The following is a 26,287-nucleotide window of genomic DNA, read 5'->3' as shown; positions in this document are numbered from 1 at the left end:
TTTTTGTAAACTTTGAAGCCGTTTTCTTGCCTGAGCAATTCCTGGCACATTTTTTTAACTTTAGAGGAAAAAATTATTCTGAGATTTTGGGGTACTTTCCTACGGGCTAGCTTGGCTTGGCTAGCACATATGCCTCATCTAGTCTCTACTGCTCCCCAGACAGCAGTTGCTGTGCATGGCAGCCAATCCCACAACCCATTTTGTGGGCTGAGGACACAGCTCCAGGAAACTCCAGCAACCCAGCTGCCCACCCTCCACCCTCCACACTGGCTGCCCACCCTCCACTAAGCACTGAGTCAACCAGCTTTGCTCACTGTTGAAGAGCAACCGTGAGGTAAGCTGTAGGCCCAAGAGGTCTGCAGATGACTGACTGTGGCCTAGACCAACACGCACCTGGCCAACATAATTCTCCAAGTTTGAACTGATTTGACAGCTACCGTAACCACTTTCCTGTACTATAGGCATACAGTGGCTGGCTTCCTTCAAGTGTCCCTTCGCTGATGAGCAAACTGTTTTCATGCTGATCTTGACCTCTTTCACTCTTGCAAAGTGTTAAACAAGCAAATGTCCGAAAGTCTGGTGCCATATGTCAGTCACTAATTCCTTTAAAGCAACAGAGCATAACTTCCTATGAGTACCTCTGAAAGGGAAATTGCAGGTAAGCTACTTCCTCTTTCCAATTGTTTGGCTGTGAGTATTTTACAGCGCGCTCCCATTTAACTACCGCTGTTTTGCTTTACCACTCTGGGAACATTTGGATACACAACTTTGTATTTTTTTTTTTGTTGGGTTTCTCGCAAAGAACGTGAGGCGTGTTAAACAAATAGCTCACGTTTATCACTTAGAGAAGCGCCGGCGTTAGGTTCTGGAATGGAAGGAGGAAGCGCAGTCCGGAGAGAGGTCACAGAGTGCAGAGTCCTCAAGGAGACAATCGCCCTGCCGGCAGCAGCACACCAAGCCTCTCTAAATACACCCCGCTACCACTTGCAACTGCGTAGTTAGACTAAGAAATGCGGTCGCGTATGTCGCCAGGCTTTGATTTTACACCGAAACCCCCAGAACAAACACAAACCCCTCGCTGCGCAGAACGGTAACAGGCGCCCCACACCAGGGTTGCGACCACGCTCAGTTCATGGCGCCCCCCTGGCCCGGGCCACGCCCTGCGCCTTCACACAAGGCTAGACCTGCACCCACGCCAGCCTCCGCGACCTTTCTATGCGGCGGGCAGGGAGAGAGGGCGGGCAGGACCGCTGGCCTCCGCCCTCTGAGCGACCCGCCAAGACTGCCCGTTGAGGCTGCCCGTCGCCCCCGGCCTTGGCTCCTCCTCCTTCTCCTGCCGCTCGGTCCCAGGGCGCCGTACTGACATCACGCCCGGGGTTTCCGTCCGATCGAGAGAGGGAGAGGCTGAACGGAGCGGCAGCGTGATGGCGGCTGTCGGCAGGACTTAAGTGGTTGCGGAGCAGAGCAGCGTAGCGCCCACCCCGCTTCTCCCAGCGCCCCTCCCTGCCCAGCTCGGGGCCCCATTGTTCGAGCCGGCGAGGGTGGTGGGCGACCCCACCGCGCGGGGCTGCGAGCAGCCGGCGGCCAGCTGGAGGAGCGACGGCCCAGGCCCAGCCGTGGCCACGGGAGCAGCACCCGACCCTGGGCTGCGGCACCGACCTCTCCGCGGGACGCAAGGCAGGCCGGGGCGGCCCTAGAAGGGCCAGGCCGGGCGCACGCAGGTAGGTGTAGAGGCCCGCCATGGCCGCTCTCCCGTTCGCCGGCCGGGAGTTGTGCCGCTTTTGAAGGAGGAAAGGGGGGGGGGGGGGGGGTTGGGCGGTACTGAGTAGATGGGGCCGAGGCCGGCTGTCGGCCGGGGGCCGTATGCCCTGTGTGGGTCTGCGTGGTTGAGTCCTTCGCTGTTGTCTGCGGAGAGAGGGAACTGCGAGAGCCGAGGTGTGCAGTGGGGTCGAGCCACCCCCAGTGGTTCCTGCGGCGGGAGCGAATGTCCAGCCGCCCAGGAAGCAGGAGAACGGCCGTAGCTCACTTCTGGCCACGGGGGGCGTCGGGGGTAGCGAGCACGGAAGACGGCGGCGGCCTTGGAGACGGTGCTGGGGAGCCTCGGCTGGGAGCGGCGCCTGGGCAGGCCGCGAGTGTAGCGCCTTCTCTGGGGCGGGAGGCAGCCCTGGCCCGGGTTCCCGCGGGAATGCCTGGGGGCGGGCAGAGGGAGAGCGGCCGTGAGAGGCCGCGGTGCGTGGTGCTGGTGGCTGAGGCTCGGGGGAGGGATCGTCGCTGAGCCGGAAGCGAGCGTCAGGGAGCAAGGGTTCGCAGCTGCTCGAGGTGCTTCCCGGGCTGCAGAGATGAGGGTGAGGGGGCGTTTGCCCGCGCGGGAGGGCAGGTGGTGGGAAGCCCGCTGTCGGGTGGTGCAGAGAGCGGCAGCAGCCACTGCTCCGTGGAAAGCCGGCCTGGCTCACCTCCGCCGCATAGAGTCCCCGACTTCTCTTCGCAGCCTCTCCTGGGCTGCAGGATTCCTTCCTATCGCTTTCCCCTCCCTCACCGCCTTTGTTTGCTGGCCGGAGTGGTCCGAGTGCCTGAGGTAGTGCCTGAGTGCGAGGCATTTCCCGACCTGGAGTGAGGCTTCCTCGCGCACCCCAACCCCACCCGATGAGTTCTGGGTTAGGTCGTTGAGTGTCAGAGGAGAGCGCTTAGGGGTAGGTCATCAGCAGGTGAGCCCCTAGTCGATTTGATGCCACTAAATCTGTGAGAGGCGGTGTTTATATCTAATTATTAATATCTAATTATAAGTGCGTTTATACTTGCAGTCGTTTTACCTGAGTCTAAACTTTCCCTGGCTGCACCAGATAGTGTGGTAATCTGATTAAAGATGGTCTTGTATGTGAAATAATGATCATTCTGTGGGATGGTTTGATTTAGTTGAGGCAATTGTTTTCAGCGGGACAGTCTTGTTTTATTGCCTCTACCCACAACTGGATGTAAGCATTATGTATGTATCAGGAAATGCATGAAATACATTTTACTAAGCAGATCTTGCCAGAATATAAAATACCTGGCTTTTACCTATGGGTTCAGGTAGGCAGTTTTTCTTTAAAATTTAGTTCTGCTTTGTTCTTAAATCAGTACTGTGGCAAAAGTTAAGCCACGAGGTATGTTGCAGACATGCAGTAAGCTATGCTTCTCACTTTGCAGTGCTAAAAAGAATGTGATATCTGTAGCATTTCCTATTCTGCAGCTGGTAGTTGAGCAGAAATTGCCACCTTTGTAGTACCATCAATGAAAAGTTGCATAAAGAAGCACAATCGCCTGTATGCTGCAGTTGAGCAGAAAGCTGGACAGGCCTTCCCTGTCATGTGTTTGTGTATTTCATTTAGTTCTTCTAAATTTTAAGTGTAACTACTAAAAAAACCTGTTCTTTTGAGAAGTTTTTTTTTCAGTTTTTCATAGACATTGGGAAAGACTTTTTTTTTTTTTTCCAGACAGGAAAACAATGATAAAATGATCAACCATGAACAGGTAATAGACAAAAAGCTATTTTTCAGTTAAAAACATGATATCAAACATAATGCTTCCTTTCAGTGTTATTAGTGAGACATGAAGTTATTTTTGGTATCTTTTTAATTGCAAGCATACTTCCAAATTGTGTCAATGTTTTCCTTTACTATTCTAGGCACTTTGGGAGAAGTCTTGAATACTCACAGAGAACACTAGAGCAAACATATCATCTGGAAAACGTACAGAGTACCAAGAAGTGGATTCTTTTATATCCACATTGTAACCTCAGTGGGCTTTTATTTATCTTTTAAACTTATTAATATTTACAATGAATGGGCATAGTGATGAAGAAAGCATAAGAAATAGTAGTGGAGAGTCCAGGTAAGCATTTGGTCATTTTGGTTATTCTTGGCTATATATTCTCCTGTATTTTGTTTACTAAAAGTGATTTGTGTTTGAACTTGGTGCCAAAGCTTCCTGGTTAGCAAGCATACCTTAGTTAGGAGGGCTGGACATGCTCTCTTACAGGTGCTTAATCTACTTGTCACATTCACATCGTTTAAGCTCAGAGTTGTAATAATCTTGTATACGTCTTACATAATTAAAGCTTAAATAGAACATTAAATAAAATGCGAACAGCAGTGTCAAAAGCTGAAACATTGGATTAGAATGTTAAAGTAAAGCTACTGTTCATAAATTGGAAGGTACACACATGTATTGTGTTATATAAAACCCTAACTAGACTGTCTTTAAAAGTGGAGCAGTGGGCTGTTTATTTTAGTTTTTCATACAGAGTATTTTGGTTTTTCCCTCTTCAGAGCTGTCAGAGCAGCGTTAACTGAAAGTATTAAATTTGTATTAGTTCTCTGAAGTGAAACTACAGTTCTCGAGCTGTGGTTTGTTGGTTGTTTTTAATTAAAAATCAGTCCTCTAATGTTGGATGTATATGTAGAGTGTTCACATGTTTGGAAGATCCTGATTGGAACTTCCCCACATCGATGCAGGATGATAGCCAATTCGTACTGATGGAATTACATTCGGCCTCTAGGACAATGCTAAGTTCAGAAAGTTCTTCGTGCACTAGAAGGTTTAGATTTCTAAAACTGGAAATATGATGAAAGCTGAAGGTTTCACAAGTCAAAAGTAAACTTCACAATAAAAAATGGGTTTAGGCTTTTAAGAGGTGGCTGTGACCATACTGTTAGTCTACCCATCTTTCTGATCACAGCCTGTCAAACCAGTTACGTGATTCTGTCGGAAGGTCATAAAGAAAACTGTTCTGTGGCCTTTCTGTGCAGACAGTTTTCTCCAGTGTTCTATGGTAACTCAAGAGAGATCTAAATTATTGCCTCAAGTGAAGAAAGCCAAGAGGAATGTAATGGTGAGCGAATCAGTCAGCATGTGCTGGCCATTAAGCTTGTTCATTGTACAGTGCATGATGGAGTGGGAAGAAGGGGAAGAGAGAAGTGTTTGGGCAACTTTACATGCAAATCACAAGGAAAACTATGAACAATAAAACTAAAGAAACTTCAGTACCTTTTGTGTATTTTTATATCAGAATTACTGTTCTATAAAGGAGTGTCCTAAAAAGACAGTAAACTTCCAATCCCGTGAATAAGTTTTAAATGCTTACATAATAATTATTGAAGATCTCTGCTTCCAGTGAAGCTGATACTGTTCCTGTTAGCAAACAAATTTGGACTTTATTTTGTTAAGGTGCAAAATATTCCTAGTTACTTCAAAAAAAACCAAAAAAAAGATGTGTGAGCAAAGCTAGTCTTCTGAACTATAAGACCTCCAACAGACATGAACTTACCAGGATGAGCCTGATGATTTTGTATGTAAGTTTTCATTTTACTTGAAACAAGTCATTTTGCTAAAGATTACATGGGAAAACTACTCTGTGTTGAACTCTGACTGCCCATAAATAGTAGTGTATGGAAGTTACTTAAGAGCTGAAGCCATCTGTAAGACTACACCAACTGAACATGATAAAATTCCCAGCAACTTCATTAAAACTAAGTATCAGCAGAATGTACTCAGAATTTGATAACTGCATGTAAAGGAACTCTTTGTTCTATATTTTAGATGTCTTAGTGAGCCCATATTAAAGGTTTGAAGAGCCGAAACTTTTTTCCTTGGCTTGTATCTGTCATTAACCTCATAACCTAATTCGCAGGCAGTTCTTGGAAAGCTTATTTTCATGTTTGCAGTCATTATCAGGAAACTGTTTTAGTAAATAAAACTAAAATCCATTTCTGTCTCACCTAGTTCCATTATTAAAATATTATTGCAAAAGGAATGTGGTACAGAATATCTCTATATGACTTGTCCCTGTTGTTTAGGGGTTTTTTTTCCTTCATCATTTTAAGTTTCCAGAACTCTAGATGATTTTTTACTGCCGATGGGGGGTGGAGGTGAGTTGCCTTAGAAAGCTGCACCTGCAGGCAGATAGCTAAATGCAACTTGGGAAGTGTTGCTGTTTTCAGCCTTCAAATCTGGAAATGTGAATTTTGCAGAATGGAAGTAAAGATTGGTAACAAAATATGTTTACTAAGTTTCTGGTGGTCTTGTTCCATTCCGAATGCTAATGGAGGAAGTGGAACAAGTAAAGAAAGCAACTGAGAATTGCTGCTGGGAATAAATTGCAAAGATGATCAAACTATCATGAACTGGTGCAATAGGTGACAAAGGCAGGTACAGTGATAATCTGAGGAGTGGCAATGGTGATAACTCTAACAAATACTTTAATGTTTCTGTCGCTTTATAAATCTGACACTTTATAAATCTGACATGTAAAGCTATTCACCTCCTTTTGATGTCTGGTGTAAACTTCCGTGGCTGTCATTTATGAGCGACAGTCTTGGTAGAAAGTTAAGGGAAGTGGTGGATCAGGACTGGGATTACAAAAGTACACAGGCCTCATGGTTATGGCATTGTATTGGTCAATAGAAACACCATGACTTCCTAAATTTGTGGAAAGCCTGTAGTGGTAGGAGGGCTAGAGAGGGGACTGATCACAAACCTTTGGTTTTATGCACTCCCAACTGGCTGTGAAGGTGGATTATTTCTGAAGTATCTGAAAGAAATGGCTATTTTGCCATGCTCCTGCACTCCTTTCAGATATTGTATCTATTTATTTATCTGGTAGATGAGCAGAAAAGTTCCCCTTCCTGCAGGTGTTGAGCCTGAAGTTCTGGTTTGCCACAGGTGGAAAGGTGCATCTCTTGTATTTTCACAGCTGGATAAGTGGCTCCAGTGTTTTCACTTTCCTTGCCTATTTCAGCAGCTTTGACACAAAAACTTTATGACAGTACTCTGAGTGTATGACTCTTAAGTGTCTATTGTGTAGTGTTCTTGAAAGCATTCTGTTACAAACTTGAATAGAAGTAAATACTTGGATAGTTATAAGAAAGCTTAATCAGCAAGGAAGGGCAGTTATACCTGAACTGCAAGACAAGCTCCAGGTAGAACAAGGACTGCAAAAGTGAAACATTGATTATAATTGGGTAACTATCTGATTTCGCATCTCTTTGTTCTTCCTATGTTTCCTGCAGGAAAGATATAAAGGACTTGAGCAATGTTCCTTGTCTGTAGGTGAAAAGGGATGTGCACAGTGCAGCTTAACTGGAAAGTAGCTGGCTAGAATTACTGTACTCCCATTTTTTCAGTAAGGAGAAAGCAGCTACTTAAACCAAAGACTTGCAATATTCTTTAAACTCTTAAAGGTCAGTGTTATAGGAAATATTTATATCAGTGCGTTTTATTCAGTTTGTGGATTGAATAGTCTGTGAACCATAAAAAATAGTCAAGTAAAGACTAAAGACATTGTCAACAGGCTTCAATTCACTATATAAATTAATATCTTCTGTTGGAGGTTAAAAGATTAATTGAAAGCCACTTTTAAGTTCTCGCTTTTCAAGAAATCTAAGTGGGACTTGAAATGGAGATTCCCCAAGCATATTTGTAGACTTACTGGCTGCTTCTTGGTAAACGTTTCATTGATAATATTAATAAAAATCTGTGTATGTAGCAAGAAAGAGCATATGTATAAAACTGTGCATATGTAGACAAATACTTAGATGTTAATGCACAGGAATTCTCAGATCAACAGAATTACTTGAATGGCAAAGGAAGCTGCTGGTAGAACTTGCGGTGAATTGCTAGTGGATAAAACAAGCTTTTTATTTCTGTAATTAATCTTTGATTATTAAGTTGGTGTTTTATCAGGAATGATTTCTTCCAGAATTAAGCAATTCAAAGCATGAAATGGTGTCCCAAAACAAGTTAAAAGCATCTTTTAGATTAATTTTGGAAGAGTTCAGATAGAATATGTATCAAACTCAAACTGCTTTTTCCAACTGGAAGAAGAAATCGCCAATTGATGATACAGGTTTTATTCTGCATCTGGTCTCTAATTGCGTGTTGGGTCTCCTGCTGAGTTTATCCACATCCCAGTGTCTGCCTAACCTAACTGGCGGGCAGATACTTTATCGTATATTTTTGGCTCAGTTTCACCATTCTGAGAGTTTCACAACTTTTGCTGATCCAAGCTTTTAAAATTCCTCAAGGCAGCAGAGCGAAGTTTTGTGATACGGGCAGTTTATATGCCAAGACTTAGCCAGATGTGGCTCCTCAAGTGAGGTTTATTTATGGATTCCATTTAATACTTTTTTGCTGGTAATCTGCAGGGTGCTTCTGGTAAAGGTGACATTGTCCCTGGAACCAGCTGCATGTTGAAGGGTTGTCACATTGTGCAATAGAGTAGTAAAGTTCTGGGAAACCAGTCATACTTCCTTGCCTGTGAAGATTCTTGGAACTTTTTTATGCTCTTAAGATTTATGTTTTATGGCTCTCAATATTAAGACTTTCAGTGTGCTTCATAGGGTTGTGAAAGTTGATAGATGATCAGTGCAGTTCTGGTACCTTTGCTTTGGGGAAAGTCTGTAATAGTGGCCAAATATAGTCTATAGGACTAGAAATATAATGCATGTCTGAGTTGTTAGCACTTATCAAGAAAATCTAATTGAGTTCATGCTTTGTAATAGCTGAGGACAGGAAATAATTCTTGATAATGTGAAATTTTTACTCTTTGTTCCCTCTTCTATTTACTGGTGTTGATAAATAAGATAAATCTCCCTTGAGCATGTAAAACAAATTAAATAGTTATTTTTTTTAATTAAAAATATCTAAAAAAAAACTCCATGGCATTTGCCTAAAGAAACTTAACTTGTGGTCTTGCAGTTTTAAGAGTTTGGCGTTTGTTACTTCTGCACATTTTGAATAGGCTTTTTCTATTCAAATGCTTGCCTATCTTAAACTTCTAATTTATTTTAAAGACAAAAAAAGGCCACACCAAAACCCTGAACAACCCTCTGTTACCTGAGATGCTTTTCGGAGACCCTGCAGAAAGAAACCTACTTTATGTGTGTTAAGCTTTATTTTGATCAAATTGGTAATGGAATTCTTTCCTGCTGTTCTTAAAATGGAAGAATCTTAAGGCAGCTTAACCTGCAGTGCATGATTTGTTCTAATATTGTTTCTTCGGATCTTAATCGCATCTTTCAACACCATTTGCTGACAAAGAAATGCATTTTTAGTTTGTTGCTGTTGTTTTCCATGCATTATTTTAGCCATTTTTACAGCAGCAAGAAGTAAATTCTCCATTTGCATGTAGTGTTTTGTCCCTGGCTTTTAGGTAAAAGGACCTCAAAAGAGACTTCTAAACGTTTATCATTAAATTTAGTGAAGTTTTGTAAAGTACAGGATTGAGCATCACGTGACTTAAAACATTGCTGGAACATCTTTGTGTTCTGAATGGTGAGTTTTCAATTGTCTTGCTGATTTGGACGGCTTCATAGTATCGTTAGCTAATAAGTCAATACACTTCAGAGGGCTAGTTGTTAACATTAATGGATGTAAATAAATATTTCAAGTAGTCATGATAATTCAAATTTTTTTGGTCCATCTTCTTGTCAGATGTGATTGTTTCTTGTCAGATGTCTTTGGTTGCTGTCTCGCAATGCGGCTGAGACATTGTACTAGGAGTAGAAGTGTCAGCTCTGCCATTTTTGTTTGTTTGTTTGTTTGTTTGCACTCACTATATTAGTATTCTCTTCAGTCCACTGTTCTTTGCAGGAATCTTTTTAAACCACTTCTCCTTTTGTGAGGGTTAGTTTTGTTAAAACTGAGTGACATAATTCATAAATCCATCTAATTAGGCAGAGGCAAATTGCAGTATGTTGCAGTGCACAGAAAGGGAATGAAGAAGAAGTGATTGTGCTGCTCTGTAACAGTTCTATCTTGTGGAGCACATATTTCCCCCAGCACATCTCACGTACCATATGTGTCGCAGGACTTTCAGACATAGGGACCAAGTAAGATTGCCAGTGTCAATCTGTGTGTTAAATGTTTTCAAAGGCTGAGTTTGTGGGTGATTGGTTTGGTTTGTAGTTTGGGGGTTTGTGGTTGATTTGGCTTTTTTGTTGATTTTGGAGGGCTTTATTTTTTTACATTGAAAATAAATCTAAATAGAAGTTCCAATATTCTCTTCACATACCCTCATGAGTTACCTTGCATACCTTCTGTCTGGTGCACCTCTCTTTGAAGATAAATACCTTCATGTGCTTGTATTTTTGTCTGGACAATGAAGTATAGTGGGGCTGGGAAAGGAGGGAGCCGTTTATTTTTCATAAACACCCTACAGCCAATGCTACAGCTAAAAGATTGAATCCTTAGAGGATCGTAAAGCCTTTGGGGAAATCCTGGCGTTCCTCATGTCACTTAGCAGAAGTATGGATTGTCTTTCTCACTGGGAAGGCTGGCTTTCAGAGACAGATTTCTCAGTTAAATCCTGGGGCAGAGTGACTCTGGGTCCTGCTCTGGGTCTTGCTTAGCACAAGGATCATCTAATCTTAGTTTCCAGGATGATCTACTCTGTGATCTCACTGGGCACACAGGTAAAACTGACCTGCCTTTAGGTCCCCAGGTCTTCTTTTTTGTCTTTTTTCAAAAACGGGAGTTACATTTCCTCTTTTCCAGTCAGTGGAAATTTCACCAGACTGCCACGACTTCTCAGATATGAGGGATAGTGGCTTAGCAACTTCATTCACCATTTCCCTCGGGACTCACAGATGTGTCCATTCAGGTCTTATGGACTTGTGCACATAAAGAAAAATATTTTTAATTAGTTGGATTTTTTGCATCCAGACATCTAAATCAACTGGATTTTTTTTTCTCTTTGGTCTCCCCACCATTCTGTTCTGTAGCTGCATTACATGTTTCTTACATGTTCGCAAGTTGTTTGACCAAGATTCCAGTGTCAGTTTCCCCATGCCTTTAGAGAAGAGGTATTTTGCTTTGATTGCCTCTTTTAGTTTTTTTGTTCTTTTGAAGGCTTTTTGTTCTATTGAACCTTTGGTTAGCACATTAGTGTGTATGAAATATTTTACTGCTGTATGGAAAGCTTACCTTAATTACAATCCTATGCCTTAATGTTTTGCATCTTCTTTAGATTTGGTAATCCACATTATTATTGCCCTCTTTAGGCAAGCCTGGTGCTGCGTGGTGTTATTTGATTCCCTTCCCTTCCTCCAAGATTATGTAGGATTTAGACATTTGTGGTGGCTTTTTGTCACTGGTACTTGTCTGGATGGTGTTTACTTGTGTCTCAGGGTTTCTCGCGCTGAATTTCCACAGTTCCCCTGGCGTTTGCTTATCACAATTTGCTATGCTGAGAAATGCTCAGTTGTGTGCGTGTTATAATTTCTGGTAAACAGTCTAAACTTTGGTCATACTCTGTAGCAGTTGCCCTGCTTTATTTGGCAGGTGAGGTTAGTCTTACTGCACCATGCCTGAGGTAAGCTTATGATGACAGAAGTAGGAAGTTGGGAGCAGTCTTGTTGCTTCCCAGTTTTCGTCTCAGCGTGTGCAGGGAAACTTTTCAGTAATGTGTTTCTCCACATGTCCGCCTTCAGAACAAGGAAGCTTCATCGTGGTCTGTTTGGTTGGTTTCTTTTAAAGTTGACAGATGTAGATGGCTGATTGAGGTGCAGTCTGTCAGAGGCTGTTTACAAAGAGCTTCGTTTCTTCTTTACTGGTACAGTGTTCTGATGTTAGCAAAACAGAAAGAAGAGCAATTTTCCTTTGGTTTATGGTTTTTAAAATGTTGTTAATTAAGTATGTTCTAGGGCAGAGGATGGTAGATTGATCATCTTTCCCTCTCCCCCACCTCCAGCTGACTGTCGGACAGATGAATTGTACTGGCAGAAATTGGATAGCTTTTGATACTACATTTTGGTTTTATCACTTTTGATCCCACCTTCATGTTTACTCTGTTTTTTTAAGTGTTTGCAGTCAATGTGTAAAGAATTTGAAATTATTTTGCTCTGTGGTGGTGCAATTCCAATATTTTTTTTCTCATGATATCCTTGAAATATCATAATATTAATCTAGTGAGGGATCTTATTAAAATTTTAACTCTGCTGCTTCATTAAATTAGAAAACTAAATATTTCTAAGTTTTTGAATGGTCCTAAAATAAATATTTATCTTTAAATATTGTGTTTTTTAAGTGTGTTTAATCTGGTGTAAAATGAATACACATGTGGAATAAGAATCTGACAACTCAAGAATATGCCAAGGAATAAGGAGAGTGCCTTGGCACAACCCACACCATCAGTGACAAACTCAGAGTGGTCTGTGTGGAGAATTTTGCTGGTGTTATTTTAACGGGAAACCAGTCTGCATAGCTTTCTTTTTTTCCATTTTATATGCTTCTAATTTTTTTAAAGGACTACTGCTTATCTATAAACATTGATCCTTTTAGTTGGATAGGTCTTTGTGGGGTAGGTTTAACTGTTAGAAGGTGTGTGTGTATGTATGTATGGTGTTTGGAGCTGCACAAGGATTTTGGAGGGGCTTGAAAGTTTGAGTGGTTAAGTAGTATTTCTACCACTTCTATTTCCTTTGTTTAACTCCTCCATGTTAATTTAAATGGTCTTGCTCCATCTTGCTTTTCTAAGGCTTCACAAAGAGTATCTAGTTACACTCTGAACTCTCATTTCTTATTTATTTTTAAGTTTATTCATCTTAACTTATTTAATTGTCTGTGTCCTTTTGCGTGCTGCCTGGTATAACTTAACAGCTGATTTATAGCTGAAGCTAAGGTTTTTTCCCTTTAATTGTGTTACCTTGGCAGTTCTGTAATATCTCATTGCAGTCGATCAGATGACGATTCCAGGTCAGCATCAGGTTCTGGATCTGGTTCAAGCTCTGGAAGCAGTAGCGATGGAAGCAGCAGCCAGTCAGGCAGCAGTGACTCTGACTCAGGTTCAGAGTCAGGCACTCAATCAGAATCAGAGTCTGACACACCTAAAGAGAAGAAACAAATTCAAGCCAAACCACCAAAAGCTGATGGATCTGAGGTAAATGAAACATGTAAATGATCCCTTTGTAGGAGAGAAGAGTTCTTAAAAAATTATTCAGTGCACTGAGTTTCAAGAGCAGTTTTCACTGAAATAAAAACATGTAATGAAGTGGTTTTAACTAGATTTTAACTTAGTTGCATGCACTTAGTGATCTTAAATGTTGGACTAAGTTTCTCAGGGATTACATGTTTGAATTGAGACTTCTAAAATTCTCATTTCCTAAATTTGATTGTGCAGAAGTACTGATTTACTGGAACTTAGGGAAGATGAAGGCCAGTGCAGTGTGTTTATTTCTGAAATTCTATTTTTAACATTTTCTCTAGTGCTTAGTTTCCTGGTATCAATAAATGGTTGTATAAAAATTTCAAGCTTAGATACAGTTGGCTTTCTTTATCAATAAGTCAGCTAAATTTGGGAAGAAGTGGTGTTTTGAATAATCTCTTAAAACCAGTGGGCCAAAATTACCTGCACTGTCTTGTAGACTTATGTTGGTGGTAGATTGTACATATGGAAGGTAGTCATGTGTTAGTTACCACAAGAATTGAAGACTGTTAAGGATTCTCTGTTAGGTTTTTGTTCATCTAATTCAGTATTAATGCATGAAACAAAAACATACCAGCTAAGTGGTCTGAAAGGATCTATCTGGATCACTTTAAAAATGTACTTTATGAAAGTTTTACCGTAGTAGAATCTACACAATTATTGTTAAACTTGCTGAAGAAATTGTCCTGGCAGTTATTATATAACATTGTGTTCTGCAGAAATCTTACTACTTTAAAAAGCAATTTGATGTTATGATTGTATACTCTGTTTTGTAGTGATTTTTTTAAATTTATGTAAGATCAGTCAATCAAAGTCATTCTACTCAGGAAAAGTAACTGCATGGTAAACTGGAGACTTTCAGTATGTTTAATTGACTTCTTCATTTTTGTTCAGTTTTGGAAGTCTAGTACCAGTGTGCTTGCTGTGCAAAGGTCAGCCATGCTAAGAAAGGAACAGCAACAACGAAAGACAGCCTCATCAGGCAGTGGTTCAGAAGAGGTGAGTAACATAGCTTAGATTCTAAAAATGTAAACACGCCCCTCTCATTGTCTGTTATGTTAGAATAAAATTACTTACAGGCAAGAGTGTAAGTGTGTGTAAAAGTCTGGTTTTAATCTGTAAAAGTAGTATTCAAAGAACTGGAATTTTTAAAAAGAAAAGTGAAAATATCTCTAGATACTTGTTTGCAAGGGAGTTGTGCCAGAATTGTAGTAGCCTTGATTACATGGTATTTTCAGGTAAATATTCTGTGATATATGGACAATTTTCAAGCCACGCAGTACTGACTTGCATTCTATTTTCAGTTTCTTGAGTTTTGTAAAGACAGTTAACAATGCTAGAAGATTTTTTCAACTTGTTTCTGTATAAAGGTAGCTGCTTAGGTTTTCCAAAATTATGTATGGAGTAGAAAACTACATTTTTGCAAATTTCATAACAGTTGCTACAGAAGACTTGGCGTATTTTAAGGAGGACACTGGTATTCCAAGTGTTGTAAAACCTGTATCGTGCACTAAAGAAATGTTGACTTTGTGCAGCAGGAATATCTTGTAAGGACACTAGTGACTGTGAAATTGAATTTATTTGTAAAGCAGACTGTTTCCTTCCTTACAGAAACTACACAGTCTAGTCACACTCATTTTGTTGGATTTCTGTTTTTTGTCTGGTTTAGCAGCTCATCTTTGAAACTTAAACACAGAACTTAATCACCTACCCTTAAAACATTAATTTACAGCTGTTGTTAAGTACTCTGTTTCTGAAAGATGCCTTCCAGGATAAAACTTACTCTTGGTGAGATTGGTTTTAGGAAAATCTAATTTCAGGAGGGTTCTTCTTTTTTCTTTTGAGCATAGTGAAAGAGGAAACATGCTATTCTCAATTTTCTTAAACTGGTATTTAAATGTAAAAGAGTATGAAAGGTAAGAAAGCTCCTATGGGTAGAACATTTTATTAGGTTTTTGACAGAACCATCATCTTGATTAACTGGGGGGAGCTAAAACCATGTAGGCACAATGGTTATTTTTTAAGACTGGAATTTTTAGTGATATTTTCTAGAGCTGTGCGGGCATGTTGTATTCATAGATGGCTAAATAGAAAAAAACAGTAGCAGTCCTTATCTCACTCAGCATTAACAGCTACAGGGCAGGAGATGAAGGAAGTGAAACATATGCCTTCAGTTTCAAAGTGGGCCATGATTTATCTTTTTAATGTTGGAAGTACTTCATTCTTTTTGTGATAATGAATTGTTGGTTTTTTTCTTCGTCGACAGGACTCGTCAAGTAGTGAAGATTCTGGAGATGACTCATCCAGTGAAACCAAGAAGAAAAAACATAAGGAGTAAGATATTTTCATAAATAATATCACATAATTCTTTTAATCATACTGACGTGATTCATGCTTTGTTTCTGCACACTTGAAGTGCTCAGGTTCCCTTTTTAATCATCTTGATCTTGCATTTCCAATTTTGATAAGCATTTTGAATATTTAAAACAAAATCTGAAAAAACCCCATATTAATTTCTGAGCAAAAGAGTCTGCAGTAGGGAAACTACTTAAGTAGGTTTTCTCACAACAAATTTAAGTTTGAATCTCTTAGGTAGTGCTAATACTTTTTCTTCCAGGTGTTTTTTCCCTTCTGAAATGTTTAAAAGTTGATCTAGTTCTGACAGTAATTAAGTATGAGTAGCAAAGAATTTTAACTGAAAATAAGCTACTTCTAAGTGATAGATTAGAAGTTTGTGAAAAGGATTATATATTGTTACTGTGTCAGTGAGAGGCAATCGCCTCTGTTTTTTATGAGTGGTGTGTAGAAATTGAAGTGTTCTGTCATGCCTGTTCTCCTAGTTCATGAGTCACCTCAGTGTTCAGTTTCCAGTATAATATCTCACAGAAAGAGTGGGGGAAAAAAAGGTTCTTACTGTGCAGAATGGTACTTTGCTAGCAGTGAGCTGTTAATCTCAGTCGTAGTTAAGAATTTGATGGCATCATAGCCAAATCACTTCAAATATCCGGTGCTTAAATTTTTGTTCTCTTTTTCTGAAAGAGGCTTTTCTGAACAAGAACGTCTGCAGCTATCTTGACATGCAGATCAGAGATCTCTAGATACATAATGTGGCCTTAGAGGATGGTGCTTTATGTCTGTTCTTGACATTTCCAAATAAATACAGGTCATGGATTTCTCTTACTATTATTTAATTTCCTGTTTGCAGAAAGAGTGTTTTCATAAGATGTTCTAAACTGTTTCCTAGGCTTCCTGATTGGAAGTTAGGGAAGAGATTTCTTGTTCATCCAGGCTGTGTTACCATTACTGCTGCTCTAGCATCTTGGTCAGGTAAACCTGAACCTGATGAGTATAAAGATTTAGTAATGTTTCAATAATGTGTACCAGACTCTTTTTTTATCTTTCTTTTTCATGAAGCTATGGAGATTAAATTTGCCTTTATAAAGTCAGAGTTTGTAATGAGGTAGTGTTCATCAGTGGATACATCTTTCCTGTTGCAATGAAGTTCATCTCAGTTGAGCAGGAAAAAGTAGATCCTGCTGCTCAGTTGCAAGTGTATTGCTTATATTTTCTCTCCAGGTTGTGAAACACTCATCTGGGAGCTCAGTAGGAGCTTTTGGGAGCCAGTGCTACTCATGGGTTGCTCCAATTCAAGTTTTTTGGAGTTCTTCTCAAATCTGCCTCTTAGTTTTTGATTCCTGTGCCAAAGTTGCTCATTCTGCACATGGGCCACGGGGACTCTACAGAAGGGCTTTGTGATATATTAAATATGTATCTTTCCAGTTAGACTTTTTAAGTGCTTTGGTTTATAAATATAACTTTAACTCATTTCTTTATGCTGAACTTCATATAGAAATCTAGAATTTTGTTTTCCTTGGATTTTCAATCTACCTCTTGATAACAGAAAACTTAGTCCAACTCCTTTTGAGTCCATTGGGCATTTTAATTTATCTATTATTCAATGATGACAATTTTCTGTCTCATCAGCTGAGATAACTGTGGTGAGATTTTTATTTCTGTGAATGTTGAAATTGCAGCAGATACCTTTGATTTAAAAAAACAAACCAGAAAACAAAACCAAAAAAACAACAAACCACAATGTAAGTTACTCTTTTGTCTTTGAATATGTACAGTGAAGACTGGCAAATGTCAGGATCAGGGTCAGTCTCGGGAACTGGTTCTGATTCTGAATCAGAGGAAGATAGGGAGAAAAGCAGTTGTGAAGAAAGTGAATCTGACTATGAGCCAAAAAACAAGGTTAAAAGCCGGAAGCCTGCAAGCAGGTAAGAAGTCAAGAGTTTGGATACTTGGTACTATTTCTAATAAACTATTTACTAAACTAGTTACTACTACTATACATACAAATGAAAACCTTAATACTTATTAACAATACTAAATTTTTGTAAAGCTATGTAAGGTGTTATTATACTAATGCTTTTGTTGTTGTCCCCATTGAAACATCATCGTTGTTTCATATCTTGCTGTCTTCAAGAATTAAGCCAAAAAATGGAAAAAAGAGTGCAGGACAGAAAAAGAGACAACTTGATTCATCAGAGGATGAGGAGGAGGAAGAGGAGGAGGATGATGATGATTACGATAAGAGAGGATCTCGTCGCCAGGCAACGGTCAATGTTAGTTACAAAGAAGCTGAAGAAACTAAGACAGATTCTGATGATTTGCTGGAAGTTTGTGGAGAAGATGTCCCACAAACTGAAGAAGATGAATTTGAAACTATAGAGAAATTCATGGATAGCAGAATAGGACGAAAAGGAGGTATTTTTTTTTTGTCAGTGTTCTTAAGATCTTGTAGTGCTGTGAGGTGCAAGTTCAGCAAATGTTCTCAGCAGTAGGTCACCTGTGAGGTTTATGAACAGCAATAATTTTAAAATCACCAAAAAGTCATCTTGTTTTGTCTTCCATATGCATAAGGATGTTCCTTTTTAGAAGTCCCTTCTAAGTGTTGCAAAGTAAAATTGCACACTAAAAAAATATAGTAGAAGATAGCTCCATTTTGCATAAATTCATACTGGATTATTACACCACTGCATGTACAGCTTACACTTGATAATATAAGTTGAATACGGCAGAATGGAGAACGTGGACTACGTAGGAGGGCTGTTCCCTGCAGGATGATGTTGACAAGGCTGAACCACTGAGGTTGATTTAAGTTATCGCTGTATAAATTATCTCAGTGGAGTGCAATATGTGGAATAACTGCAAAATGCATCTAAAATTTCAGTGGTGTGCTTGCATGTGAACTCTTCAAGGTGTTTTGTGGATAGTGGTAAGTGTGTAATTTCCAGCAACAAGGGGATGCAGTATTTGCATTTCTGCTTATGTGTTTGAGTCTGTAAATTTCTATCCTAATTATAAAAGTAAACACAAAAATCTGCAAACAACAAACCTTGCACTTCAGAGCTACCTTTCTTTGCTAGTTATACCCAGTCTCAAAGTTTCTGACCCATCTTGGAACTTCTTCCTCTCAGCTTTCTTCTTCCCTGCTGTCCCAAATTCTAGCATATTCTGCTCCAGTGTGTAGTATTACTGCTGGAGCTAAGCTTCTGATGTTCTTCCAGCCGAGATGATGTTGCTGCTTGTGCTGTCTTTTAGTGTTTGCACTCTGTGTTGCTTTATCTGGTCCTTGCAGCTTGCTTTGGCTCAATTCCTTACCTGGCTGTTGGTTAGATAACAAATGCAGGAAAAGTAGTAAAATAAGTTTAGGAAGAAATATATTTGGAGTATCTGTAGTAGTAGGGTTGTGATGTCTCAAGGCTCATTAAGCCTAATGTCAGATGTCTCTTGCATGCTCAGAAATGGGAATAATGTAATAGAGAAGACAAAAAGCAGCATTAGCGGAGCATACGCTGGTGATGACTGTAAAAACTAGGAACGCAAAGAAAATTCTCATGAGAAGAGAGAAGATAATTGTACGTTAGGTGCAGATGTTTTGGTAGCTTTTTTGATTCTCTTTTGACTACTTGTGCATCTGTTAACATATTTCCATCATAATTGTTAAAATAGGAGTAATGACATGAGAGCTGTAGGTATTTGTCAAATATATGCTTATCTAAAAGTATTGCTAATTGCTTTCTACACTACATTTCTTACTGGTTAACTTATAAGAATGCACACTTAATTAAGTTTTATGATGTGGGTTTTTTCGCAGCCACGGGTGCTGCAACAACCATCTATGCAGTTGAGGCAGATGGTGACCCAAATGCTGGATTTGAAAAGACAAAGGAGCCAGGAGAAATACAGTATCTTATTAAATGGAAAGGTTGGTCACACATCCATAACACTTGGGAAACCGAGGAAACACTGAAACAACAAAATGTTAAAGGAATGAAGAAATTGGACAACTATAAGAAAAAGGATCAGGAAACAAAACGATGGTGAATATTTTTATGTAGACTTCCACAATACTTACTTTCTAACAATGTAGATAATTTTTGTGTTTCTGAGACCTGTTACCTCTTTTTGAGGGCATAATTTCAAATGTCTGTGCAATGGGAAGAGAAAAACTCAGTTAAAGACTCTTATACCTGTTCCTATAAGATAATCATCTGGACCAGCTTCTAGTGTGCTTGTGTGTGTGTGGTAAATGAAGTTTTAACAGGATGAGTAGTGTTTCAAAATATGTAATGAGCTGTATCTGCTACTAATTTTGTTGTTAAACTTTGGCCAGGGTTCTTCAGGAATCGCTGCAGAGATTATTTTCCTGGTGCCGTTTCCGGCAACTTTGAAGATTTCCGATTACTTTGAAGAATTCATTTTTTTGGCTCAGACTTGAGGTTCAAGTCTGAGAACAGAAACCTAAAGAAATTAATACATTAAAGTCACATTTTTGGAGTTCAGTTTTATTAGTGCGTTTAATATAATGGATGAGTACTGGTGGGATTTCTAGCAACTTAATCGTAAGATAAACCCTTACAGAGTGAGATGCTCTGCATAGTGTTTCATGAAAATACTCTGTAAAGTATACTACTTACTCCTGAGAACAAGTGTTTTGAATTAGTTGCACAACTAGTACCACCTGTAGCTGTACTAGTTGTGCCTTTTGATGAGCATTCTCACTTATTATTGTTGAGGCACCTAGGCTAGGTGCAACAATTTTTTAGCAGGAATTTTTAAGATGTTCCTTCGAAGAAGGTCTCTAAGCGACATTCCTCTGATGTGTATATTCAGAATTTAAAGTTGCCAAATTTTCTTGCTTATTATGCTACTTATTATACTGCATTGTTATAAAACTGCTGTAAAATAATTCCCATTACAGGCTGAAAAATGCTTCTCCAGAAGATGTGGAATATTACAACTGCCAGCAGGAGCTTACGGATGATCTACATAAACAATATCAGATAGTGGAAAGAATAATTGGTATGTTACAAACTTGCAGACAGAAAACTAAGAATTCTGTATGTTCATTGCTTTTATGTTTTGTTTGTATTGAAAAAAAAGTCTTATTACTGTAATATTAATATAACTAACTTTTTACTCCAAAGCAAAACTTAGGGTAAAGAGAAAATTTGTCACAGTGTCTGTCCTATGAAGCTACCTTATGTTGTCTCATTACCTAAGATGAGTGTTTTCATAAGGTACAGTAGTAAAATGATACAGATACAGGACATAGATATCTCTGGTGTATTTCTGCAGCTCATTCAAATCAGAAATCAGCAGCTGGTTATCCGGACTACTATTGCAAGTGGCAGGGTTTGCCTTATTCAGAGTGTAGCTGGGAAGATGGTGCTCTCATTGCCAAAAAGTTTCAGGCACGCATTGATGAGTACTTTAGCAGAAATCAATCCAAGACCACTCCATTTAAAGACTGTAAGGTGAGTATGTGATTTGCAGTGGATTTATAATTGTTTACTGGGTCTGGCTGGGATGGAAATAATTTTCTTTGTAGCAGCCTGTATTTTAGTTTGTGACCCAAACAGTGTTGGTAATACAGTAGTGCTTTTGCTATTGCTGAGCAGTGCCTGCAGTGTCAAAGCATTCTCTGTTTCATGCTCTGCACTCCCTGCCGTCAGTAGGATGGGAATGGGCAAGGGCCTAGAATGGAACACAACCAATACAGCTGACCCCAAATGACCAAAGAGATAGTACGTGCCGATTAATGTAATGCTCAGCAATAAAACTGAATGGGTGAGCAGGGTCTTCAAAGGTGGCCGCTGTTTGTAGACTTGCTGTAATCATTGTGCTGCTGAATTAATGTGTGACTCCTTTTCTGCCACTTACGTTTGGAGGGTTTTTTTATTGTAGGCTTTTGTTTTGATTGATTGAGATTTCTTCCTTCACGTAGTAAACACTTCATTTTGGCCTACAAGTTTTCAATACTTTCACCCTTTCATTTGTTTCCCCTACCCCACTAGGGCGGAGAGTAAGTAAGCAACTGGGTGGCAGCTTAGCGGCCAGCCAGATTCAAGCCACCACATCAGCTGTGACAGTAAAAATGTGAAAATCTTATATGAATCGAGAGAGAAGATTCATATTATGAAATAGTTCTTGTAGGATATTCAGAATAGTAATAATGATGTATGGTAATATATATGGAAAATAACACTGCTAAGAGCAGCTTTTTAAGATACCAGTCCCCTGTTTATTTACAGGCGTTCAAAGATGGGCTTGTTTAATATTGTAATTTATTTAGAAGTAAACTTTGAGTTAATGTCACTCCTGTTTTGGAATTTAGATTAACAATCAAACTTAATTTCAACTTTCAAATGTCTTGGTGTTTTTATATGGTTTAGTGTTTGTCAATAGATAAAGACTAAGCTTGGTGATCAAGTAGATCCCTTTTGCTGTTTTTTTTCTATAGGAAGACATTTTGGTAACTTTAGTCAGTAGTAGGAGTGATGATCAACTTGCTTTCGACAGGTTCTAAAACAGAGGCCAAGGTTTGTTTCACTAAAGAAGCAACCATCTTACATTGGAGGACATGAAAGCTTAGAGTTAAGAGATTATCAGTTAAATGGATTGAATTGGCTTGCTCACTCATGGTGCAAGTAAGTATAGTCTAAAATGAGTTTTTCTGCTTGTAAATTGTAAGCATTTGTAAAACTTTGAATTTTGTTCTCCTGTATTTCTTTGAAGGTGAAGGATTTCACAGAGTAAGCTCAAAGTAGAGGTCTGAAGGGAGTGGTTTTGCTTTAAGTAATATGAAAACCTGTCATTCTATATGTGTTCTCAAAAAATCAGTTAAACTCTCTTGTTGCTTTGCTTTTTATTTCTTATGGCAGTAAGTTATACTTTTTAAAAAACATACAAACCTAACCCACTAAATCCATAAACCCCCAAAGCACACTCTTCTGAAATGTCAACATTAATGTTATACTTTTGAAATTAGAGTCATGAGGAATACTTGCAAACTTCTTGTTACACTTGAATTGAATTAACAAAATCAAGTGGAGGAGGTTATAAATTGTTTTTTTCTGAGAAAACAATAGAAATAAACTTTTTCAAGATGTGTAGTTGCAAAATCTTGAAAACTGATATGAGTGGGTTTTATGCTCAAAAGATAATAGATTCTTGTCCAATTCCTACCCTTCTGTACATTTTTTTTTTTTTCTAGAGGGAATAGCTGTATTCTTGCAGATGAGATGGGTCTAGGTAAAACAATACAAACTATTTCTTTTCTGAACTACCTGTTTCATGAACATCAATTGTATGGGCCTTTCTTGCTGGTTGTGCCACTTTCTACCTTGACATCCTGGCAAAGAGAGATTCAAACTTGGGCTCCTCAGATGAATGCTGTAGTTTACTTGGGAGATATAACTAGCAGAAATATGGTGAGTATTTCTCTTAATCATTGGAAAGATAATCGTTTCACTTCATACTCCTGTCCAATGCTAATCTGTATTCTGCATTGACTGAACAAAAACTTATGAAACACCATGCATTTAAGATGTAGATTGAAAGCTTAGATTTTGCTCTGTTATAAATGTGTGTGAAAGATTTCTTCCGTGCTTAATAGTGAACAGGATTAAGAATTTCAACTTGCATTTGAAAACAAATTATCTTTTGCCATATGACTGTTTAGGTGGTTATAGTAAACGTGTAAGCAAGCCAATCATGATCTTAATTTATTTCCTGAAAGGTCATTGATTTGTTTCCTTAAATGTGTTTTCTGATGTTGGTAGTCTTACCCATTAAAGTAAAAGATATTTTATAGACATTTGCTGTTTATTCAGAAGTTTAACAAAACATTGCAGTGCTTAGAGCTTGGAGCTTCAGTCTTGTGTGTGGTAATATGTTGTGCTTCTGTTTTGTCATCATATTATTGTATGTCATTATATTATTGTATGTCATTAAACATTTACATTGCTGCATTAAATTCGTCCCAGTAAACCAGACCCTTATTCCTCTAGCTTACAGTTCACTTGATTCTTTTTGTAGATTAGAACTCACGAATGGATGCATCCGCAGACCAAACGATTAAAATTTAACATTCTTCTAACAACATATGAAATTTTGCTGAAGGATAAGGTAATCCCACTTCTTCAGGGAGATAAAAATAATTTATCTGGCGTAGACCTCTTGTTAGACTTGCATGTATTTGGGTTGTGGGTCCTTAAATTTATGGAGAGTGCAATAGCTTTTGGTTTTTGAAATGTGACTGTGTGGCTTGGGGGATGTTTTTCGTGTGTACTTTTTCAAGCACTTTTAGATTTTCTGGGTAACACTTCTTTCTCCAGTTCGCTTGGGAATTTTCAGTGCTGTATTACTCCTTTCCCATCTTCAAGAGCTCTACTACTTTAAAAACCACCATCAAGGAACTGAAAAAGAATTTTTTTCTTTGTTACTGTGTATACAGTAGCGTATGTACGTGTATTACTACTGTCCCCATAGTAGTAGCACCAGAGGTATTAGTAAGTCTTCTAACAATATATGGAAATTTTTATAGATAGTTAAGGGGAACCTGCTTTTTTTTCATTTGTTTGTACATGCTGGGAAGCAGAGGTCAATAGTGGTTTTTTTTTTTCTGTCATGTATAAATTGTGGCTCAGACTTTTAGCCATTTTTTTTCTCGGTATGCTTGTACAGCTTTCACTGATTCTGGCAAATATAAAACCATAATCAGTACTAAAGACGTAGAGCTGTCCATATTTTATTAAAATAAACCAAAAAATGATGGTGTTTACAGCTTGATTATAAAATGTGGGAAACTATGCAATGTACTTACTTGTATAATGATCCCCACCCCCATTTCTTTAAGTCATTCCTTGGTGGTCTGAATTGGGCGTTCATAGGAGTTGACGAAGCTCATCGTTTAAAAAATGACGACTCTCTTCTGTACAAGACTTTAATAGACTTTAAATCTAACCATCGTCTTCTTATTACTGGAACCCCTCTACAAAACTCCCTCAAAGAACTTTGGTCTTTGTTGCACTTCATCATGCCAGAAAAGTAAGGAAGAGTTTTACATGATTATTTCTAATATTTTTTGGTCAACTTTCTTTATATAAAGTACTGTAATGATTTGAAAATTGCACTATAGATGGAGAATCATACTGAAAGATAATATAAATATTCTATATAAAGTAGATGAGTTTGTTTTTCCATGCTGCTTCTGATAAGTAACGCTGACAGCAGTTGTCACCTTTTTCCATTTTAGCAGTCCACAAAAACGACGGATTAATTTATGGGTCAGAACATGGCAAAAAGGTTTCGTGTTAGCCTAAGAGGAAAACCATATGGATTTACTCTGGGGAAATAAAATGGATTCTTTTCTGTATTAGTACAGTTAATGAAAACAAATTTCTACCAAGATGCCCAGTATCCTGTATTGCAGCCAGATAGTTCATTTTTCCAATACGGTTGATTTTGCATACAGTAAGCTTACTGTATTGACCTCTGTTTTTACTGAAGATAAATTAGAGCACACGTGTGAGTGAAAGCACAAGTTCATACTGGACATCTTGTAAATGCCAGGCTCCATTTGTTAGAGCTATGGATTGTAGTGATTTCTTCAGAAACTTTTAAGAAAAAACACGATGGTCTAGTACCATACTTCATTTGATCATGAGGTCTGTTTTCCTAGTCTGTTAGCACAGAGGATAGTTACACTTTAGCTAAACCATACAAGCTGAAAAAAAGTGTATTATGTAGTTTCTTGTTCTCTTGCTTACCCTCCAGCCGTGCAGCTACTTTTTCGTGCTGCTCTCAATAAATGTAATACAGAATTTCTGCAGGTGAGTATCCTTGCAGGGAAAAAAAATACTAGTTTTCCACTGGACAAGTTAAAATTAAGCATTCTGTAAATGCTTTTGGAAGATTGCACTTTTCTGTTTACAGGCAAAGTATTTGGAATATGTTGCGAGATGAAAATTCAAAAATTTGATAAAGGGAACAGATGGCAGTGGGGAAGAAATCCATATGTGTGTGTACTCTTATGGTATATTTATACACATTCTGTGTTTATGTTATCTATCTTCTTGAATTTTGCTTCCTCAGTTCATTCATAGTATGTTACTGTTTTGCACTCATTCTTTATTATGTTGAAGGTTTTCCTCCTGGGAGTATTTTGAAGAGGAGCATGGCAAAGGGAGAGAGTTTGGTTATGCCAGTCTTCACAAAGAACTTGAGCCATTTCTACTGAGAAGGGTTAAAAAAGATGTAGAAAAGTCTTTACCTGCTAAAGTTGAGCAAATTCTGAGGATGGAAATGAGTGCATTGCAGAAGCAATATTATAAGTAAGTAGCAACACTTTAAATTGTGCTGTTGTAGTAAGAAGTTTACATGCAATTTACTGAAGTACAGTGGTTTTTATAATGCAATTTGAACTTGAGGGTTTAGCAATAGTGAATTCTTTGAAGCTAAGGGCTCAAGAATTACATTGGTTTAGTGTCGATTCATGTAGGCTTGTTTGGCATACTAGTGCTTTCTTTTCGGAGCTGCTTTTTTATCTTATTTATGTCTTGAGAGCTTACGTCTGTCTTCCACATATGGTTAGAAATTACCTATATTGTGCATCTTATATCATAGGTGGATTTTAACCAGGAATTACAAAGCCCTCAGTAAAGGTTTAAAAGGCAGTACCTCAGGCTTTTTAAACATCATGATGGAACTCAAGAAGTGTTGTAACCATTGCTACCTCATTAAATCACCAGATGATAATGAATTCTACAATAAACAGGAGGCCTTACAGGTAATTTCACTTTTTAGTTAAAAAAAGAGTTATGTTTTACATTAGCATTCACACAATTTTACAGTGGTCTGGCTGTTTACTAATTCTTATTGGAGTATATTAAGAAAAAAGAGGTTCTCTGGAAAACAGGCATCCTGTATTTTACAGGGATTGAATTGATTTTTTTTGTTATTGGAACTGAATAATTG

General features: G+C 38.7%; 1 protein-coding gene across 3 annotated transcripts in view; it reads left to right on the top strand.

The window, feature by feature from the left end:
* The first annotated feature begins 967 nt into the window (after positions 1-967).
* CHD1 (chromodomain helicase DNA binding protein 1) overlaps positions 968-26,287 on the top strand; it is a 50,520-nt gene continuing 25,200 nt past the window's right edge. The window contains exons 1-16 of one of the 3 annotated variants that reach the window (XM_054053914.1): positions 968-1,721; positions 3,665-3,870; positions 12,709-12,913; positions 13,853-13,957; positions 15,225-15,292; positions 17,089-17,238; positions 17,448-17,728; positions 19,122-19,347; positions 20,229-20,329; positions 20,606-20,784; positions 21,830-21,957; positions 22,524-22,740; positions 23,348-23,437; positions 24,168-24,358; positions 25,456-25,644; positions 25,937-26,099. In XM_054053914.1, the coding sequence (XP_053909889.1) occupies positions 3,818-3,870; positions 12,709-12,913; positions 13,853-13,957; positions 15,225-15,292; positions 17,089-17,238; positions 17,448-17,728; positions 19,122-19,347; positions 20,229-20,329; positions 20,606-20,784; positions 21,830-21,957; positions 22,524-22,740; positions 23,348-23,437; positions 24,168-24,358; positions 25,456-25,644; positions 25,937-26,099 (2,346 nt within the window). In that variant the 5' untranslated portion in view covers positions 968-1,721; positions 3,665-3,817. The remainder of the gene's footprint in view (positions 1,722-3,664; positions 3,871-12,708; positions 12,914-13,852; positions 13,958-15,224; positions 15,293-17,088; positions 17,239-17,447; positions 17,729-19,121; positions 19,348-20,228; positions 20,330-20,605; positions 20,785-21,829; positions 21,958-22,523; positions 22,741-23,347; positions 23,438-24,167; positions 24,359-25,455; positions 25,645-25,936; positions 26,100-26,287) is intronic. The other 2 variants (XM_054053916.1, XM_054053915.1) reach the window with 2 other exon arrangements.

This window comes from Cuculus canorus, chromosome Z (genome assembly GCF_017976375.1).
Source record: "Cuculus canorus isolate bCucCan1 chromosome Z, bCucCan1.pri, whole genome shotgun sequence".
NCBI lineage: Eukaryota > Metazoa > Chordata > Aves > Cuculiformes > Cuculidae > Cuculus > Cuculus canorus.
Note: the sequence above shows the minus strand (reverse complement) of the source record. Positions and strands in the feature narration are given on the sequence as shown.